Source organism: Dipodomys ordii, unplaced genomic scaffold, assembly GCF_000151885.1.
Source record: "Dipodomys ordii isolate 6190 unplaced genomic scaffold, Dord_2.0 Scaffold1, whole genome shotgun sequence".
Taxonomy (NCBI): domain Eukaryota; kingdom Metazoa; phylum Chordata; class Mammalia; order Rodentia; family Heteromyidae; genus Dipodomys; species Dipodomys ordii.
This window is the reverse complement of record NW_012267217.1, coordinates 4,386,241-4,408,182: the sequence shown is the minus strand read 5'-3', so window position 1 is coordinate 4,408,182 and position 21,942 is coordinate 4,386,241. Positions and strand designations below refer to the sequence as shown.

The window sequence follows — 21,942 nt, the reverse complement described above, 5'->3', positions numbered from 1 at the left end:
TTTTTCCCTGGCTTACAGCCTAATGAATAACGGACAGTTTATGCCGCGCCAAATTTCAGAATGTGACTCCTGTGTCTTTCCTTTACCCACAATTTGACGTGGTTTGTGATTATGATATATCCATCCCAGCATAATTGGCTGCGAGTAGAAGGGTAAGTAAATAATTTTTACTTCCCTGCTATCAGGTTGTAGTCAAGGCCTATACTTACAGAATTATACCTGAGGAAACTCATATACTCCTCAGTCTGACTTAGATGATGAAGTTCTGGACTTCGATGTCACTTTGTAACAGAATGAGAGTTTCAGGGACCTTAGCGTTCATAAATTTTGTATGTAGACAAGACATGAGTTATTGGGGTCCAGAGAGAAATATAGTAGTCCATCCTCAAGTACAACCCCAATGATTGTCACTTGTGTAGCCTTCTGTGAAGAGGCTAACAAATGACACCGAGCAAGATGCATGGCACTCATCAATTGAAATGTGGAATTATAAACACACATTTTAAGAAAATTCGGAAACAATTGCAAAAATAAAAGAATATTGAAGAAATGATGGAATGTAACTTCAAAAGCTAGGACGCACAACATTGTAACTTCTGTTGTATCCTTTCCAGGGTACTTGCCCCCTCAGGCAGTATCATGGAGATGTCCATTTGATAAAAAGCGCAGAAGCTTCTGTCAATAGCAAAACTTCCATACTCCAAACTATGTGAAGTCCTAAATGTCTGTTGTCATAATCAGCTATGTTTGGTGATAATTTTCTGTATAGCAATAGATAACTGCCTTGAACCAATACAAACCTGGGAATCTTTGGGGCTTCCTCATCTTATCTCATTTGTAAGTACTGCTGGTCCTGATCAGGGTGGAGAAGAAGATAGAAGGAATGAAAATTTCATGCTAGGCACTTCTTCTGTATAGGTAGTGCCTACCTTTATTCAGTCTAAGAAGCATTCTAAATTGAAAGGAATACCTTTAGGGGTTCATTGTTGTATGGCATTTTTGGTCCTGAAAGTGTAAAGATCTCATGTTTAAAGCAGTTTATAAATGTTTTATGGAAGTTGGGTTAGGGAATATTTATGTGCTAGATTTTGTTTTGTTTGATTGTGAGGCTTAAACTCTGGGCCTGGGTGCTGTTGTTCCTGTGCTAAGGCCAGCACTCTACCACTTGAGCCATAGTGCCACTTCCAGTTTTCTAGTGGTTAATTGGAGATGAGTCTCACAGACTTTCCTGCCGGGGCTGGCTTTGAACCATGATCCTCAGATCTCAGCCTCCTGAGTACCTATGATTACAGGTGTGAGCCACAGGTATGAGTCACCAGGGCCCAGCTTGTGCTAGATTTTTTCAGTGAGTACTGGGCTTCCCTTGCCTTAGAGACCCCATGATCCTTTGTTATGGATTACAGATCCACTCATTGTACTGAGGAAAATGGTGTCACAAAGGCTATGGACCAGTGCTACATACTGGGTTGGTGGCAGAACTAATGTAGAGTGCTGGTTACTAGTCCATTAGACAAAATTTGTTTCAGTTTGTCCTTCAGTGTTATTTTTGCTGTTTTAAGTGAAAATGATTCTATGTGAGGACCAAATGCTTTTTTTACTATGTTTTAACAGACATGAAAATGATCATTTCTGAATATGCCTTAAGGCAGCTCTCTGCTAGGTTCTTGAAATTGGAAAAAACAAAACAAAATAAACAATTACCATATGGACTCAATTTCACTAAGCATGATGTAGGTTATAGTTCTGATTTTAGATTTTAGTATATCCCATTTCTGATTTTCCATGTACTAAAACTAAAATGTAACCGTATGAGTTACTAGGAATTTCTTTTCCTGAAATTTGTCTCTGGTGTTGTAAAGTCATTTTAGATTTTGAGTGGTTTCTCTTGAAATTCTTGTCCTTATCAATCTGTACACATTGCTAAGCAAATGAATGCTGTTATGTTTTTACAAAATACATGAAGAATTGTTTTTACTCTTAGTTTTATACATTTGAACTGTGTGTGTGTGTGTGTGTGTGTGTGACAGCGTGTGTGCACACACACGTCAGTCTTGGGGCTTAAACTCAGGACCTGAGCACTATCCGCCCCGCCCCCAGCTTTTTGGTGGTTATACAGTATATGGGCTTTCTTGTCCAAGCCGGTTTCAAACCATGATCCTCAGTTCTCAGCCTTGTGAGTTGCTAGGATCACAGGCATAAGTCACTACTATCTGGCTTTAAGTTTATTTTAGTATTTTATGATCTGTTTTGGTGGTGTTTGGGAATGGACCCAGGGCCTTGCATGTGCTGGGGAAACTGCTCTGCCATTGAGCTCTGCTTCAGCCTAATATTTAGAACACTTTAAACACTCAGAGCCAAACTAAGTTGATGGAAAGACTTCTCATAGTTTATTTATTTATTTTATATTTTTGATGTGAAATTTGCTTTTGGTAGGGCTTGGAATACCAGTATACGGAACAATTTATTCTTGTCTGCTCTTCAGAGGATCAGCTTTAGAACCATTAATTTTTTATTTTGTACTAATACTGGGTATTGGTTCAATACTCAGGGCCTATGTTCTCAGTTGGCTTTTTCACTCACTAACTGGTGCTCTACCACTTCAGCCACAACCCACTTCTGGCTTTTTTGCTGGTTAATTGGAGATAAGAATCTCACAGATTTGTCTGTCTGGGCTGGCTTTGAATCATGATTCTCAGATCTCATTTTCTTGAGTAACTAGGACTACGAACCAGGTTTTTTTTTTTTTATTTTTTGCCAGTCCTGGGCTTGAACTCTAGGTCTGGAGGCTGTCCCTCAGCTCTTCAGCTCAAGGCTAGCGCTCTACCACTTGAGCCACAGCGCCATTTTTGGCTTTTTCTGCTTATGTGGTGCTGAGGAATCGAACCCAGGGCCTCATGCATGCAAGGCAAGCACTCTACCACTGAGCTACCTTCCCAGCCCTACGAACCAGGTTTTAGCTGGGTGCAAGTGGCTCATGACTTTAATCCTAGCTACTCAGGTGGCTGAGATCTGAGGATTTCTGTTTGAAGCCAGCCTGAGCAGGAAAGTTCCTGTGAGATTCCTGTCTCCAGAAAGAGCTGGAAGTGGCACTGTGGCCCAAGTGGTAGAATGCTATCCTGGAGCACAAAAGTGGCTCAAGGGACAGCTCCCAGTTCAAGTCCTGGAACTGGCAATAACAACAACAGAAAGTAACAAACCAGGTTTTATTATGAGATAATTGTAGGCAGTACCATTTTTAGAATTCATGAGTCTACGCTCATGAATTGTAATTCTTCTAGGATTTTTTTTGGCAACTATTTAGTTCCTAATATTCTATATAAAAGGTAAGTTGCGTTAGATGCTTCTCATTGGGCTATCCAACTTTTGAATCATTTCTTTCCTCATTAGAATAGATTGCTCACTCGTTCTCTTTGCCTTTCATGATAGCACACCAGAGACACCTCAGACCTGGACAAGGAGGGTTTTGGCTATTGTTGGTTTGTTTGGTTTCTTGCTCTTCCTTTCCTGTCAATCAGTGTGGCTTTTCTCTTCTTAAATCTGCTCTTAGTCCCAAGCAACCTAAGTAACTGGACTTGCTTCTTCTTTTTATTCCTTTTTTGGGGGGGGTGCTATATTAATGTTCGAACTTCAGATTTCCAGCTAACTAGGCGGGTACTCTTATGACTTGAGATATACTTCTAGCCCTTTTTGTGTGTGTGTGTGTGATATTCTGGATGTGGTCTTTCATTTTTGCATCATTTGGCCTGGGATAGCAGTCCTGCTGGCTATGCGTTCAGCACGGCAGGGATCACAGGTATACACAGCTATACCTAGCCTTCTTGTTGTCCTTGGCTGTAGCATCCTGACTTGTCTTCCTATGGGAATGAGTTTCTTAGCATTGGAAAGAGTAACTTGTTTGTAAAAGCGAGCTACCAGGAGGTGTTGGGGGTGGGGGGAGAAGGGGTGCTTCAAGGAGGCTCCTGGCACATTGCTGGTATTGCCAGCATGCTTATGTGGACCAGCGTGTGTGGGCATGCAAGGCAATTCCCTTCCCCAGGGCCCCAGCAAAGCCAATGCAGAGAGCCCACAGAGATTCACACAAACTCAGTCACACCAAGTGCTTCCTTTTTTAAGAGTAGGAAAGATGAAGCCTAAGCTAATTCTGGCAACAAATGTGTGTAGTTGAGAAGCAGCTGACTGTAAAACAGATATACTGTGGTTCCTGTGTGCGCAGCCATTTATGTTAATGAAAAGCATTGGCTTGTGAATGGAGGATTTGGGTTTTGAAATTAGATATGCGGGCAACCTCGGAGGTGAAAGATAGATTTTCTTTTTCTTTTTTTTTTGGAGGCAGCTTCTGAGACAGGTGCAGAGAAGGAAAGCGCCATTCCTAAACCCTGTGGTGGAGCCAATGAGCAGCAGGCTTCTCCTGGGTCCTGTACAATGGTGTCCCTTGCCTGTCAAGAGCTGGCTCAGCAACCAAACCCAGATTCCAGGTGTGGTATTCCACACTCGTTCTTGTAATTTGTAATCATAGAAACAGAATGTTCCTCCTCTTATTTCTTCCTTGCCAACTGTTTCTGGGTGGGTGAGTGTCAGTAGCTGGAGTTATTTTTAAAGAGGAGAGAGGTGAGGCTTGTCGTGCGAAGCTGAGAAGAGGGCGTTTGTTTGCAGAGCAGAGCTGACATCAAAGTGTAGATTGCTGCTCAGTGGCTAGGCACTTGTCCTATACCAGGTAATGTTTAACGTGCCCCAGGATCACAAAGATCACAGAAACGGTGTATGCTTGGGCACAAGGTAGCAGGACTATTTATGCTCCCGAAGACTGAAAGACCAAATGAACTCACGGATTTATGGTTTTTTTTTTTTTTTTGCCAATATACATATGAATTGGTCTCCTTGCTGCCTCTTTGGCTGAGTGCAATTGGACTTTGAAGCTGGGAAGTTCTATCATAAAAATTTGTAACCTCTGTCTGAGAGCCAGCTCGGCTAAGCAATCACTTTCCAATTCTCTTCGCAGGATAATATAAACGTTTTTTTGAAAGCTTGTGAACAGATTGGTCTGAAAGAAGCTCAGCTTTTCCACCCGGGGGATCTACAGGATTTATCAAATCGAGTCACCATCAAGTAAGTCTCAGTGTTTTTTTGTTTGTTTGTTTTTTTAAAAAGATGTATATATTTAAACTTAGGGCATGGAGCTTAAGTGAAAATAATTGCAGAGAGTTTTTGTGATTGCTGGAAGATCATTCCTCTCAGCGCCTTTCTCTGTTCTGATTCCAAAATAGATGACTGTTTTAACAAAATGACTTGGGGACTGTGAATGAGAAGCTGTCTGCAGTCGATCTCATGTTATGGGCTTGCTGTAAATCTCTGTACCAACCGAAGTGTTTTTTTACAGTTTAGCAGTTTCCAACGTAGTTGTGTTTGGTTGCTAATGGTGAGGGAGATTCATTATATGTATAAATTCAGAGACAATTATTATAGTTTATAGAAGGAAAATAATTCTTTCAAAATAGTTAAAATGTTTTTGGAATTAAGACATAATTGTTAATAGTAGGATCATGTGTATAGTGGTTGATATTTGGAAGGCAACAGTGGCCTGGAAACTACACTATGCCCATGACTTTGTCAAGTTATTGGTTGTCTTTTTTTTTTTAATTAAAAAAAACCAGTTTACAAGTATACTGTTGAACTTTAGAGGAAAATGGTGTTCAGTTGTGAACTTATGGAATCAGGCAATCTGGTATAAAACTCTTAGGAGAGGTTGTCTGATAAATCTAATTAGCTCCCAGGAAATCAGTGAAAAGATGTGTTCTAGGTAAAATATGACAGGAAAGTTATTTAATTTTGTAATAATGACTGACTACTTCCTTATCAGAGCTCTTAAACCCAATTAACATTTTACTATGAGGAAATACATCTTTTAACTGCAGAAATAATGGAAATAGAAAAGGCACTATTTACCACTTAAACAAAGATCTATTTAATGTGGTTAATATCTTTGTGCTATAGTTTTAGTAGTAGTTAAAAATTGTCTAGAAGATCTTAAAAATGGTCATTTTCCCATGAACAGACATACTTATCTACATATTTTTGATAGTAAACATTGTTTTCTAATAGTACAATGTAAAATCTTAGGTAGTATTAGTTTTTAAAAGTCTTAACAGTAAATCTATATTTAAAAAATCATAACCTGTTTCAAACTTACCTGCATCTACTTCTGTTGAATGCTTTTCTAACTCCCTAGCAAAGATACATCGATTAGCCCAAAGGTAGTTGAAATTGTAAGTTTTATTTTGGGCATATTTTTTTTCTGCAGTATGGAAAGTTCTGCTTAATATCCATAAGAAATAAAAAGAAATGAATGCATTTCTTTAGTTTTTCCTAATTATTATATTAGGAAGATGTGCGCAAAGAAAATTTGAAAGTCTTCTTTTTCTTAAGTTGGTGCTAATGGGACTTGAATGTACTTCCTTCTAAAACCAAATTGTTTTTGAAACTGCAGCTTCTATTTATTTGAGTAAACTATTGACTAGGTGAAACATGTTTGTTGAGTACTAATTTCAAGGGTGCCATGTACAAAGATAGCCTGGGACCTCTTTCAGGAGCTGTTGTGTATAAAACATTGAAGGAAAATCAGTATTTGGCCTAAGCCTTCGGTGAAATTAATTTACTGTCAAAGTGAAACTGGGAGGTTACGTAGCTTCAACCTTAACAAGAAGTATGCAGAACAACTTGTTTCAGTGGAAACTCCTTGTCTATGAGAGCAAGGTGTGCCTCAGTCTTTGCAGTGAGTGAGAATACTTCAGTGAGGACTCTGACTTAAGAACTTTCCTCCTGATAATTTGTCTTGTTGGGCCAAAGAACAAAGTGTGGCTCTGAGTCTGTCTCAGCAGGGGCACTGGAGTTGGCAAGTGACTTTTCAGGACGCTGCTGCTCTCAGATAGTTACTAACGGAAACAGATTGAAAGAAAAACAAATAATGGCTTACTAAGAATGCATTTGTTAGTTTTTAATTTTGGTTATATAATGTGGAGATGTCTGCAGGTCAAAAGTCTTGTTCTGTCATTCTTGTAGATTAAAGGACCTGGTACTGGTTAGATCAGTGGATCTCAATTAGAGTTTTTGCCTCCCAGGCCACCTTTGATAACATTCAAAGACATCTTTTGGTTGTTCTAGCTGGGATGAGGGTGCCACAGGTAACTCTAGTGGATTAGGAATGATGCTAAATTACCCATAAATGCCCAGGAAATACTCTACAATGAAGAATTTTCCTGCTCCAAAGAGTAGTAAATGGTGTTGTTGAGAAACTCTGGCCTAGACTTAGAATTCCTTAATCATCCTTCTTTGCCAGCCAAATAGCCACTGGGAAATGAAGGATACTGACTGTGGCAGATGTTTGACCCACTGTTACACTATAGCTTCAGATTTACTCACAAGGCTGCATTTCCGTGTTGGTTATTTATTTAACTGAGTCTCCTTGTAATTTGAGAGTGTGGATGTGTGTAAACACTTTGAGATTATTTTGCTCATTAGTATATGTTTGATTTACCAGAAATACAGCAAACCATGTGTGTATGGTGGGGAAGGGAGGGGTACCAGTCCTGGGGCTTGAATTCAGGGCCTGGGTACTGTTCCCTGAGCTTTTGTGCTCAGGGCTGCCACTCTACCATTTGAGCTACAGCTCTGCTTCCAGCCTTTTGGTAATTAATTGGAGATAAGAGTCTCGTGGATTTTCTTTCTGGGGCTGGCTTTTAATCACTGTTCTCAGACCTCAGCTTCTTGAGTAGCCAGGATTGCAGGTGTGAGCCACTGGTGCCTGACTCCCCATTTGATTATGATATATCCTCTAGCTACTTAGGGGGCTTACACCCATTGGTCTTCTTCCAAGCCCAATGTAACCATAATATTCTAATAGGACAAGAGGTTGGTACCATGTATGATGGGAACTCAAGGTGTGTTTTTATTGGTTGGTGGAGGAGATATATTGTGGGTATATGGAGCCTAATGAATGATTTCAATAATACAGACCCTATTTACAACTACTTTCTGTCAGTTTGAGACTAAAAATTAATTTGCTACAACTTGACACTAGTGGAGCAGACTTAGAGTACTCGATATTTTAGTAGTTATATCTATATATGATGTACTTTTCTAACTGACTTATTTTTAAAGGGCAAGAAGTAATAGTTTTAATCTTTCTAAGTATGTTTGGATGACTCTTCATTTTGATATTCTAGTTATTCATGAATCAGTTGATTCTTTACTTCTGATATCCTGACTTCATGGATAAGATCCATCTTTACTCCTTTTCCTTCCAAAGGGCTAATATAGACATGTATAATTTAGTTTAAATGAATGGTAGATGGAGGTCTACCCAATTTTGGGCCCTGAACTTCAGTTTGCACAATCATCATAAGCATTTATTAAGTATCCATACTACACTGAGCATGCTTGATTCATAGAGAATAGGTGGTGTCTGAGTGCACATAGCTTCTGTAAAAAGCTGTTGGGAACAAGCACATTGACTCTACAAGCATGCCATACATAGCACATGGGGAGCTGTGGTAGCAGATGTCATGATCTGAGTGTTTGAGAGAAAGCTGGGGCTTGAACACAGGGCCTGCATTGTTCCATAACTTCTTTGCTGGCACTCTACCACTGGATCCACACCTCTATCTCTGGCATTTGCTGGTTAGAGATAATGATCTCTTGTTTTTTTTTTTTTTTTTTGATGGTGATGGTTAATTGAGATAAAAGTCTCTTGCACTTTCTTTCCTGGGCTGACTTTGTACTGAGATCCTCAAATCTCTCTGATTTCTGTGTAACTAGGATTACAGGCATGAATAACTAGTGGTGTCCTCCCCTCCATCCTCCAGGCAAATGTCATGGTCTTTGTGGTGACTGTGGTGTAGAAAGACAGTAACTTATCAGGTAGCCTGGAGGCCCTGTGTTAGAGGACTTGACATTAGCAGAAAAGTAGGGCTCAATATTAAAGATTTTACTTTGTATTTAAGCCAATCCTCTAACCAGTTTTTATAAAAAAAATTTTTTAGTTGAAAATTCTGAACAGATTGTAAACATGTTTCTTCTTTCCACCCCCTTACCATTTTCATCTAGTTTTTTTTTTTTTTTAGCACTTCTTCAGATACATTCTGTTCATGTTATAATTATAGGGTGGCAATGCTTTTGAATATACAGTATTTCAATAATGCAAAGACATTATTTTCTAATGTAGGTTTACTGCTTTATTATTTAGAATGTTGGTATTTTCAGTTTAAAATGCAACATTGAATAGATATTGTTATTGACTGGTTCTTTTTCTTTTTAGTGTATTGAAGCAGAAATCAAGGATCTGTTATTTTTACACATGCTAGTTGCCAAAGGAATGTAGTTGCAAGTAAAAATTAATGTTAGCATCTTTCTATCATGAAAATAGAGGAGGCTCAAAATGATACATTAAGGGTGTAAGTGTTCTTTAAAAAGCTTCAAAAGGGCGCTTGATTTTTCTGGCAATACTGTAAACTCATTTCTCAGCAGTCAAGTTCCCAGATGGTATCCTGTTTAAACAGTCTGCCAAATTGAGCTGGAGGTATGTGTATGTGTCAGAATTTAAGGGTTTTTTTTATATAAGTATGAAAATTATTATTTTGAGTTCTTTAATTTTCATCATTTTTTGTTTGAAACCTGATTTTACATCTCTTTTCTTTTGGCAAGTGTCTTTCAAATGAGTATTTCAATTATCTTAATTGTGTTTTTCAAGCAAGTGTAGTGATATTCAAGTGATCTACAACTTTCCCATGGTGATGTCCACCACTGATGTTACTATTTTTAGAATGTCCCCTTCTTATTAGAAGAGGGAACAAAAAGGGAGCTCATGGTTCTGTGCACCTACCTTTGTGTCCCACTCAGCCATTTGTTGTGATTAGGGACTTACTTATTCTTCTGGAAGTCTGGGGCTGTTTAAGGTCAGCAGCAGAAATGTACGGCCAGGTTTCTAAATGTTCTTCAATGTGCCAACTTTGACTACCTAAGAGTTCAGTTGCAGAACTGAGAAAGTTTGGGAACTATGAAACAGATTTAACACTAACATTAGCCAGAGCACAATTGAAGTTTGACTTGGATCTGTTTTTCTCCATTTCTAGTTCTTAATCTATTTCTCAGATATACAGGTTTTTTGGATGTCAGCTCTCCTTCCTGAATGCTGCATTTTCTTAAATCCACAAAACCACTAGATAGGTGGTGTCTTGGTTTGCTGGATCTGGCCAGGGTCTTTATCTTTACAAGGAACCTCACCTGTATCCTACTCCAAAGAGTCTCACTTGCTGGCTAATCTGATTAGCAATTGATTGGAGTTAGTCCTGGGGAGAGTGGAAATGTGTTGTTCCCTCCTGATCCTATACCATTGGTTTTATAACAAGGCCCTTCAGAGGGTTAAAGAGAGAGCTTCATCTGTCTTTCAAATTACTGTCTGTAGAGCTGTCTGTAATGAATGACTCCAACTTTAAACATTATGTGTACTGACAGATCTGTAGTCCTGTCAGCTGGTTTTTTTTTTTTTTTGACAGTAACTGAGCTTCATCAGTAGCTAGAAGTATTAAGCACTCCTTCCTCCCTCCCCCAAGTATCTTGTTCTATTGTGGCCCATATAATTGATCATTTTGTATCAGGGTAGAGGTGTTGGGGTGTATATACTAGAAACCATTTCTAAAGCTAAGAATAGCTCTTAATTAGGAAGAGAAAATTTTGGTTTTAAAGAAGTTATTTCCTTGTTTTAAAAAAGCACTGATTTGTCCTTTCCTATTTGATGGGGTTATTATATGAATCCACAGAGAGCAGTGGCAAGCCCCTGTTCACGTGTTTGGGAAGATGTCTTTGAAGACTCAAAGATGGGAATAGGTTATATAAAAATATATTCACAGGCTTCTCTGGGAAGAGAGAGCTATACATCTTTACAATATTTTAATCAGGAAAATTTTCTAAAGTGCTGGTTTTTGTTTGTGTGTAGCAGAACTAGGGGTTGAACTGGGAATCACAACACTTTTTTGTTTTAGTTATTTCTCAGCTAGTGCCTTACGATTTTTTTCCCCTGAACCCTCCTTGAACCAAGATACTCCTTCATATACCTCCTCACTAGCTGGGATTATAGGCATGAACCATTATATCAGGCTGACATAGGTTTTTTTTGTCTTGTTTTATTTACATGTAAACTTTCCCTGAGCCTTGAAACTATTTGAGGACAGGAATGTATAATATTCCTTAGATCTTCTGAGTAGCTAGGTGCAAATGTTGGTTTGAAGATTGAATTTTAGTTATGAGGACTTTGAGAATATTTTAAAGCCAAGCTATAAAGGTAGGATAAAGCTAAGTGGCGTGTGTGTGTGTGTGTGTGTGTGTGTGTGTGTGTGTATGTTTTCATTGTGAAGTCTTCATTTCCATATTCTCACCATTCAGATGTAATGCAGATCTGGCAAAGCAGTTATTGAACTTCTGGTTTCAATTGCCTTTCACTTATCATACCAGAATAATGATATGGTATATTACAACATAATCTGAAATTTGTACAGTTTCAAAGAGAGGTGTTTGTTTCCTTGTGGTGACTGAGTAATAAAGTAAAATAAGAACTTTGGACCTTCCAAAGCAGTTGGTTGAAATTACAATGAATTCTTAGGTTGATGTTTTACTGTCAGCTGAAGAATATTTACATACATATATTACATGAGGTATGGGAAACATTTCTGTGTCTTCACATCATCATCCCTAGTCATATTGTGAAATAAATCAGATGTGATTGTTTTTCATGGTGGTAGGGCCATAGACAGCTTGTAAAATAAATGAATGTATTCTTATGACTTTTGGATGGATGTCGGGTGCTAGTAATTCATGCCTATAATCCTGGCTATTCAAGAAACTGAGATCTGAGGATCATGGTTTGAAGCCAACTGGGACAGGAAGTTGTAGAGACTTTTATCTCCAGTTAACCAGTAAAAAAAACCAGAAGGAAGCTGTAGATCAAGTGGTAGAACACTAGCCTTGAGCACAAAAGCTCAGGGATAGCTCCCAGACCATGAATTCAAGTCCTAGGACTGGCTCGTGGGGGCGTGCGCGCGCGCGCGCACACACACACACACACACACACACACACACACACTCTCTCTCTCTCTCTCTCTCTCTCTGATGGAAAATATGTAGTTATACAAAAGATGATATATCTTGTAGAAGCTCAAAGCTAAGAAATTGAATTTTTGAAGAGTAAGATCCTATAGTGGGGGAATTTCTTACGAGAAGTCATTAATACTACTTTAATAGGATATTTCAGGAACAAACTCCTTCAAAAGTCAAGATACTTGCCTGGTCCCTCTTAACTTACACCAACGTGGACCCCCACCCCCAATCATATTTGAAGAATGTCAACACAAACTTGATGGTTTCTCAGCAGCTCATTTGCACTGTTTCTACTAATGCCAGGCTGTTCCACCCATTCTCCCTAGAATGGAGGAAGAAAGCACAATAGAGATGTAGCAGAAGCATCTTGGACCAGAGTAGGGATTTGGTGTTCTCTAAATTGGACTTACCCTATTCTGTGTCTGGTGGTAGCTGAATGACCTTAGGTTGCTTTCCTTCCTATGATGGAATGACTTCTCTGTAAGTTTAATATTAGGGCCTGAAGTAATTAATTACTTGCTGTGTGTCAAGATGTCTGCTAATGCCTTGGAATAGATGAGTAAATAAGATGCAATTGCTATTTGTTTGGAATTTCCCAAACACTACTTCTTGGAATAATTACCCCTGCCTTTCAAGAATTTTACGATTAAGTGAAGTCACGTGCCAAGTGTTCATTGTCTGGTATATAGTAAGTTCTTAGCAAGTAGTAGTGAGTTATTATTATGAACATTTTCATAATTTGGCTTGTTTTTATTCTATGAAATTATTTGTACCTGTAGGGAGGCATGGAAGAAGAAAATCACTCCTGGCCACTTGAGTTGTGATTATGAGTTTAGGTGTTAACTTTTCAGAATTTATGCCACTTAAGAATTATCTCATCTGTTTATTGAGAGATGTTATTGAAAAAGATTGTGTGTGTGTGTGTGTGTGTGTGTGTGTGTGCGCACTCCACTTTTGGCTTTCTGGTATTAATTGGAGATGAGTCTTTCCGATTTTTCTGCCTGGGGTGGCTTTGAACTGTAATCCTCAGATCTCAGCTTCCTGAGTAATGAGAAGACTTCAGTGTGCTTAAACACACTTACATTTAGTTAACCTATTGTAGTTTAATCTGTTAGAATAGCAAAGCTAGGGAGCAGAGAGTGAAGTCATTTATTCTTGCTGCTGTATATGTAGAACCAATCTAATTTTTAGGCTTATTTTTCATGTATTTTTTTGATAAATTTAAATACTTAATTTCAAGCATTTGATTATATTTAAGTATTTTGTATTTAACTAAGTTTTATTTCTATAGTCTCCAAAAGAGCAAACCAAAATGCACTTTCATAAATTGACCTGACACAGTGGGTTGCATATTCAAATGTAAACATTTTTATACTGTTTCTGGGCTTAGATATCATTCTTTAGCTAGATATCAGAATCTGTTACCTTTTTTGTTGTTGCAAGTCTTAAAATTTTTTTCTTTTTGGAATAGGTGTTTGTGTTTATAGCTGTATGTACTATTGAGGAAAAGCTTAGCTTCTCTGGACCATGTGCATTTGTTCATTAAAAGGCAACCATATATATTAACAGCATTAAATGTCTTGAATTTAGTGTCTGTACTATATGGTTTTAATCCAAGGCGTTAAAAAATTGTAAGTAGCAACAGGCACTGTTTTTTGAGTTGAAAGGACATGCTTATTAAATAGTTCCAATTTTACTTATAGATTAAGAAAGTAAAAAAAAAAAAGAAAGAATGAAAATGAACTAAGCAACCCAAATACAGCAATGGGAAGGGAGGAATAAGAGGGAAAGAGGGAACAGCTTACACAAAGCAAAAGGAAAGAAATGTAAATGTCACCTGATGTGGAAGAAATAATAGTATTGTTAAAGCTCATAGAATTCACAAACTTTATAGACCATGATAATGACAATATGCCTTGTGAAGGTTAAATGTGTTTGTGACTTTAAGTATCACTCTTCTACAACATTGTGAAATATGTGAAATTTACATAATCACCTAATCTCAATTTTAAAAAATTAAAAAAAAGAAAGTATTTCTACATATTATAACTTGATTTCTTTGTTCTCTATCTAAAAAGCAGGACCTAACTATCAAATGGTTAGGTATAGAACAGTAGGGATAAAAGTTGTTTATTGGATATTGCTACTGAGAACTTAAGTCAGTGGAACAGTTTTGCTTTCGGATCATTGCCCTGATATGATTTCTGTCCTGCTGACTCCCACCCTATGTGGCATAGACTGCTCATGGTTTTAGCTTGTTAACTCAGAGACTTATGTTTTTCTGAAGGCCTCGTCTCAACTGGGAGGCAGTTTATAGGTTATCATTTGATCTTCGGAAGAGCTTAATACTATTGCTTCAGAGGACACTGACCAAATATGCATAGTAAACATACGAAAACACGACCCCAAATTCGCTGAAGAGCCTTCAAGGGAACCAGGCCTACTTGACACATAAAGCTAGATAGCTCACAGTATCATTCTGAACTGTATTTGATAGGTATGCTTTCATAGGTATATAATCCTCCAAAAGGAAGAAGAAAACTATACTTCGAATCAACACAATTCAGAGAACCAATTTTTGTTAAGTTTAAAAAGAGAGTAGAGATTTAGTAGCTCTGTTTTATTAACTTTCTTGATTCAACAAGAGTTTATTCTGTGTGCTAAGAATTTGGGGGTGAAACCCATAAGTAAAACATCAAGTATACATTATATAGTCTCATGTATTTCTGTATCTCATTACGTTACACTAGTACTGAGAGATGCCAGATTTCCTTGAAATATTTTCATTGTTATTCAATATGTTTTGCTTCTTAATTTACTGAGGTGTACAAATACTAGGTGTACAAATACAAGGAGTAGGTGTATCCAGATACTCAATCCGGTCAAACATTTAGTAGATTTCTTTTGACAGAAGGAAAATTGCAACTATTGTTTATTACATGCTTAGGTTTGTGTGTAATTGTGTATTTACTGATAGCCTGCTTAAGAATAGAACACACACACACACACACACACACACACACACACACACACACACACACACACACACACACACACACACACACACACACACACACACACACACACACACACACACACACACACACACACACACACACACACACACACACACACACACACACACACACACACACACACACACACACACACGTGTCTCAGGGTGAGACCCTAGATTTTGTTAATGTGGATAATGAATTCATTTCACTCTAAAGGTACTTGGAAAATAGGTGAGATATTATCATGAAATATGTGTCCACAGCATACCACGTCCTAGATGATTGAGAATTAGAACTCAATATCCTTTCTCCTATTTCTTGTTTTCCTTTTCATATTACTTACAAGAAAGTAATGGAGAAAATTTCTATTAAAGACGTTGATATGCATTGGTTTAAGCTGTGGGTTGCCAGAGCGGAAAGCAACTGTTTCCAGAGTAGACAGAAGTCGCCCAGTGCTCATGGGCTGGAGGATTTCAGGTGTGTTGGGGAGTGTATCTAGGGGTGCTGAGTTCTCTCACATGTGTACCTTTTGTCTCATGCCAGGTCAATATTTAATATCTATTGTGCATAGACCTTGAACCCTGTGGGGGAGGGAAAGAATGACCTTTTCTTTTGTACCTTTGTCTTAAAACCAACAGCCAGGAAGAAGAAAAGCATTGTTAAGTTATGCTTTTGGATGTAGGAGTACTGAAATGATTTATAGTTGACAGCTTGAAGGCAAGATTGAATTTAGAGTGATAAATACCCAAGAGATTAGGAAATCACTGAGCATCTTAGAAATATTCCTATCATTGTTACTTAATTAGGTTTAGACAACGTGGAGAAGAACTATCAGGCACTGTCAGGTGTGTTACATAAGTTATTTCTAAACTAGGAACAGCCTAGCAAGGCATTTCCTTTTGCTTCAGATGCCTGAAGTGAAGTGAGGCAGAGAGAAGACAAACTACCTTAGCTGGATGACCTTGGGTAAATAATAAAGTGAAGTTTTTAATTCAAGTGGTATCTAAGCCTCAAAACATGTCCCCTTTTACTGTGTCTGCAAAGCATACTTAAATAGTCTTAGAAATTCACTTATGTTTTTCTACTGCTATGTGGGAATCCTTGTCAAAAATTTCTTGCTGGCTTTACTCGAAGTGGATTCATGCACGTTTGCTATGAACTCATTTGATACACAGCAAACACCTTTGTATTATGATCCTAGGAGTGGTGTCTATTTTGCATGGTAAGTAACTTTGTTGGCAATAATAATATATGCCAACAAATCTAAGATTGTTGATTTCTATGACTTCCCAATTTTAGGAATGGTAAATGTGTGCACATTTATTTTATAATAGAAGAACTGTAGTGTAAGTGGGATTCGCCAGCCCTGGAGGAATAAGAATTATTTGAATTTTATTGATAGTTATATATATATATATATAAATACCTTAAAAGGTTTTATAGCTTTTAAGCAGGCATTTATGAATGCTCAGTTGTACTTTTCATAATGGAATGTGGAGGATTGGAAAAGCTTACTAATCTAAATTGCTCAGGATCATACCATTACATTTCGACCTTTGTACTATTCTTGTGAAACTTGGCTTTAAATATAGAGCTGATAAATAAACTTTATTTAGACTAATTCTCTTTTTACTAAATTAAAAAATAATAATTTTGCCATGAGCTGGGGGACCACACCTGCATTCTTAGCTACTGAGGAGGTTGAGAACTCAGCGTCATGGGTCAAAGCCCACTGGGACAGAAAAGAAAATTATGTGAGACTCTTACTCCAGTTAACTAACAAAAAGCTGTGGTTCAAGTGGTACAGTGCCAATCTTGAATAAAAAATGTAAGAGATAACACCCAGACTCTGAGCTCTTTGGGCTTGAACTCAGGGCTTGGGCTCTGTCTCTGAGTTTCTCTCTCTCTCTCTCTTTTGTCGGTCGTGAGCCTTTAACTCTGGGCTTGGGTGCTGTCCCTCAGCTCTTCAGCTCAAGGCTAGTGCTCTACCACTTGAGCCACAGCACCACTTCTGGTTTTCTGGTGGTAAGAGTCTCATGGACTTTCCTGCCCAGGCTGGCTTTTCTCAGATCTGAGTAGCTAGGATTACAGGAGTGAGCCACCGGTGCCTGGCCCTCCGAGCTTTTTTTGCTCAAGGCCAATAGTCTAGCAGTTGAGCCACAGCACCACTTCCAGCTTTTTCTGAGTAGTTTATTGGAGGTAAGAGTCTCATGGATTTTTCTGCCTGGGCTGATTTCAAACCATAGTCCTCACATCTCAGCCTCCCCAGTAGCTAGGATTACAGGTGAGAGCCACTGGTGTCCGGCTTATACAAGACGTTTAAAGATTACTAATTTTATGCTTTATTCTAAAGCCTAAGTTGTAATCCAGATAAAAGTTATTGTCATCTATTCTGAATTAAAGGAGAACATTATTGTAGTCTACTGCCCCAAGTCCTGCTGCTACCCTTGTAGCCACTGGAGGGTTCTGAACAGGTGGTGAGCCTCCAGTATCAATAACAATAAATAGCACATCTAATTCTAGTAAGATGAAACGCCTCTGTGGTTATAAGCAAGAAAGTAGGGGATCAGTCAGTGACTCAGAAAAGCAAAGTCCAAAGAATGACTCAAGCACACAAACACTTGAGGAATTCCTTTGCCGGGATGTATAATAAATGGAGTGATAACTTCTCTCACAAGCCTTCAGAAACTATTTCTAATGTTCCAAATGAGTGGCATTTACTAATAGGAAAAGATATCTACTAAACTTTTCTTTGTGACCTATAACAAGACATATGAAGCTCACAGCCCAAGATAGGGCTATAGCAGAAAGATATAAACAGGAACTATTAAAAAAAATAACTAGTGGATGGGTTAGATTTGATAATAAAACACTTGGGATTAAGATTATGGAATATGTAAAGGAAGGGGAAATGCTGTTTTTGAGAGTGTACAGATTGGAAGAAGAATGTTTGAGCTTTTTAATTTTGTGTTGGTTGTGAAGCTTGAGCTCAGGACCCTGGGTACTGACTCTGAACATTTTTGTGCAAGGCTAGTGTTCATCCACAGCTCCACCTTTGTCTTTTTGGTGGTTAATTGGAGATATATGATTCTCACAGACATTCCTGTCTGAGTTGGCTTCGAACTGTGATCCTCAGATCTCAGCCTCCTAAGTAGCTTTGATTACAAGTGTGAGCCCAAGCACCTGGCTTTTTTTTTTTTTTTAAAGCCTGTGTAATCTTCAAACAGCTTTCTAAGGTAGACTGGTGGTTGAATGAGTATGGAACTCCAGGCTCAGAGATATACTCAAAGCCACATGCGTAATAATTGTTACAAGTGAAAACCCTCATTGTGACTCCTGACCCAGTGCTCTGTAAGATTCTTTCTTTAAGCATGTTTAAAGGAAAGAGATTGAATGAAGGACTTTTAAAACACATGTTAATGTGTCAATTGGACATGAACTTCTTCAAGTTGGTTGGGTATGAAGAAAGTTCAGGAAATATTAGGAGTTTTGTGTTAGTAGCTATGAGTGATAAATTCCAGCTGAGACTGAGAAGTGGTATGTTTTAAACAAGTGCTTCTCAAACTTCAATGAGCGTGTAAAAGTAGCGAGTTCTTCCCAGCTGTAATCCACTAGGTCTGGGGTAGGGCTGGGATCTTGTATTTTTCATGAACTCTGAGGTCTTACCAATGAGGTAACTGAGTAGGAATAGTTCAGATAAAAGTGATCACATATTGGAGCGAGATTTAAGAAATATCTTGCAATATAAGTGTATATCCCAAGGTGGGGTAGGATTTGCTTGTGAAGTGAAATACTTCTTAGTGACTAATATATTCAGGGGCATAGCAATAAAAGGTTTTAGAGTTCTCTAAGATGTAAAACACTGAGTAAAGTTGCTAGACATAAGGTTTGTGCTTTCCTTTTTTTTTTTTTTTTGAATATTCAGGTATTGAACCCAGGGATTTGTGCATGCTAGGCAAATGCTTAACCACCTTAACCATGCCACTATGCAGCACTTGGTTTTATTTTGTTTTTGAGATAGAACCTTGATAATTTCCACCAGCCTGGCTTTGAACCATTATGTTGAGATTACAGGCATGTGTCATCATGCCTGGCTAGGTCCTTATTTTACTTTTTTTTTTCTAGTCCTGGGGCATTCAGTCAGAGCCCTGGCAGTGTCTTTGAGATTTTGTTCTCAATACCAGCATTCTGCCACTTGAGCCACAGCTCCTCTTTTAGCTTTTTGGTGATTAACTGGAGATAAGAGTCTCAAGGACTTTCTTGCCTGGTCTGGCTTCGAACTCTGATCCTCAAAATTTTAGTCTCCTAAGTACCTAGAATTACAGATAAGAGCCACTGGCATTTAGATAGTCTTTTACTTCTGAGGTATATTTTAGTGGTACAAGCTTGAGGCTTGAATCTCCAGTGTAGTCTGGTATATTGGAAGCAAGGTGGCAGATAGGTTGGGATGAGCTTGAGTGGTATCTTGAATGCTCTGGCTAGGAAGTTTAAACTTAATTGAAGTAGGTTTTGGATTCGTTTTCAACCAGAAAGCAAAAAACATAGATTTAGAAAGACGTGATAAGGAGGTAATAATATATAAGATGGATTGCAGAATGGAGGCTGGAAGACAGAAGAAAATGTCTGGGTTTCCTAGGCATTGTGATTATTATAAAAATGCTCTCCAAAAACCACTGGAGTCACAATGACAGGCATGAAAATAAAGATTTGTCTCAGCAAGGCAAAATTTACTACTTTTTTCTGCTTTTGTAAATAAAGTTTTATTTAAACACAGCTATGCTCATTTGCTTATGCATTGACTATGATTACTTTCATGCCCAGAAGAGTTGAGTAGTTGTGATAAACTGTGTGGGCCACAAAGCCTAAAATATTTACTCCTTAGGCCTTTATAGGATAAATGTTACCAAACCTCGATTTAATATTCTAAACAGTAGTTACTCATTGCATGTAAGAAATAAATTTAAATAGAATTTTTCACACTACATCTTTAGCTCTAGGCAACATGTAATTTATAAATTTTGATGGTTTAATTACTTAAATTTAGCAATTACAATTGTGATATAGCCAATCACTTCAACTCCTCAGGGCTTTAACTTTGAATTACAGTCTGATTGGGTTATAAATTTGGGTCATTTCTTCCTTCCAAATCAACAAAAGACCCAGTGAAGTTCTACAAGTATCTGTATACTAGGCATCTTAACTGTATAATCGCTATAGTGTAGACTAATTACTTCTTGAAAACAACAACAGAATTCAAAATGACTGACAAACACAAAAATTTAAGATGATACAAAATACAAAACTCAGCTAGTCTTTTTTTTGTGGTTGTGGGGTGCAAAATTTACTGCTGCAGAAGGTTGCACCATCAGCTGAACATCTGGCAAGCAAACACACAGTCTGTTCCCCTATTTATTGCTAACGCAGAAAGTCCTGCCCCTTTGCTCAGATTGGTTGAGCTCAAGTTCGCAATCTATTCATGATTGGCTAGTTTGAGTAGGGTAAAATGTATTTACATATGGTGACTTTGAAATAATATTAACCAGTTGAGAAGTAATCTCAAAATATGCCAGCACCCTCTACCATTTCTTGGAACAGTCTGAAGTATGTCTTAATTCTATCTCAAAAAGAAACCACTTTAAGACAAAACCTTACATTTCAAAAAACCCTTCCTTATCCCAAAGCAGTTCTTCTTTTCCTTAACAAGAGCCATGCTACCAGGCCAAAGCAGGAAATTGTAAGCAACACACTTTGATAGAAAAGACAATTTTTTTCATAAGATGAAGACACTAAGTGCTGGGACAATGAAATGTGTGAGCTAAGATTGGAGGGGGTAAAGCTTCAGAATGAGTCTGCTTGAGCCAAGCAATCATCAGCAGAGAGGAAAGGTAAATGATTTGAAGACAAGAAACTAAAGCACATTGTGTTGGATGTGACAATCAAAACATTCAGATGGAATTATAGGACTTATTAACACAGTTAAGCCAAAATCAGAGCTGGCCTTGTGGATTTGGGAGTCATCTCTGAAGAACTAATAATCATTTGTAGAAAAATCAAGTTCAGCTTTGGGAAAATAAGGGTGGAAAATGAATATTCCTTTGCTTCTTTTCTTAAACAAATACGTCCTTGTATTACATGTACTTTCATGACTACACTTTCTTGTCAATTCAAAATGATGCCTCAAGAACAAGCTGAATCATTATCTGTGTTATTTTCTTCTCCGGGAGACCTTTCTTACACAGCTATAACATTTATCTTATTTTTTCCCTAGCTTTATTGGGGGTGTGATGTACTTACAACAAAACGTTCAGCCCTTTTATGTGTACAGTTCTTATTTTGGTAATTAACTACAGCTAGGTTACAACAACAGTAATCAACATATAAAACCCTAGAAAGTTTTCCCATGCCTCTTAGCAACCAAATTGCTCAACTGAGCTCCAGCTACATTACTTTGGGTTGTTAATTTATAATGATAGGTCACTATACTGGTGCGTTTTCTAGAATTTTGTTTAAATAGAACATACAGCACCTACTTTTAGTATTTTAGCAGTTGTATACTGGGACTTGTGTTCTATTGAGCTCCTTATGTTGAATAATTATTAACCACATATGGATAGACTACTTTGTGTATCTTTTACCAGTTGATAGACCTTTATTTTCAGGTTTTTGGGGGTTATGAACAAAATACTATAAACATTCATGTTCAATTCTTTATGTTGCCTGATTTTGTTTCAATATTAAGTACTTAGAAATGGGACTGCTGGATGACATGGGAAATATTTGA

General features: G+C 37.9%; 1 protein-coding gene across 1 annotated transcript in view; it reads left to right on the top strand.

The window, feature by feature from the left end:
- The window catches only part of LOC105980500 (LIM domain only protein 7-like), a 134,041-nt gene that overhangs the window by 85,338 nt on the left and 26,761 nt on the right, over positions 1 to 21,942 (top strand). Inside the window, exon 4 of the mRNA XM_013009397.1 lies at positions 5,000 to 5,106. Within this exon, the coding sequence (XP_012864851.1) occupies positions 5,000 to 5,106 (107 nt within the window). The remainder of the gene's footprint in view (positions 1 to 4,999; positions 5,107 to 21,942) is intronic.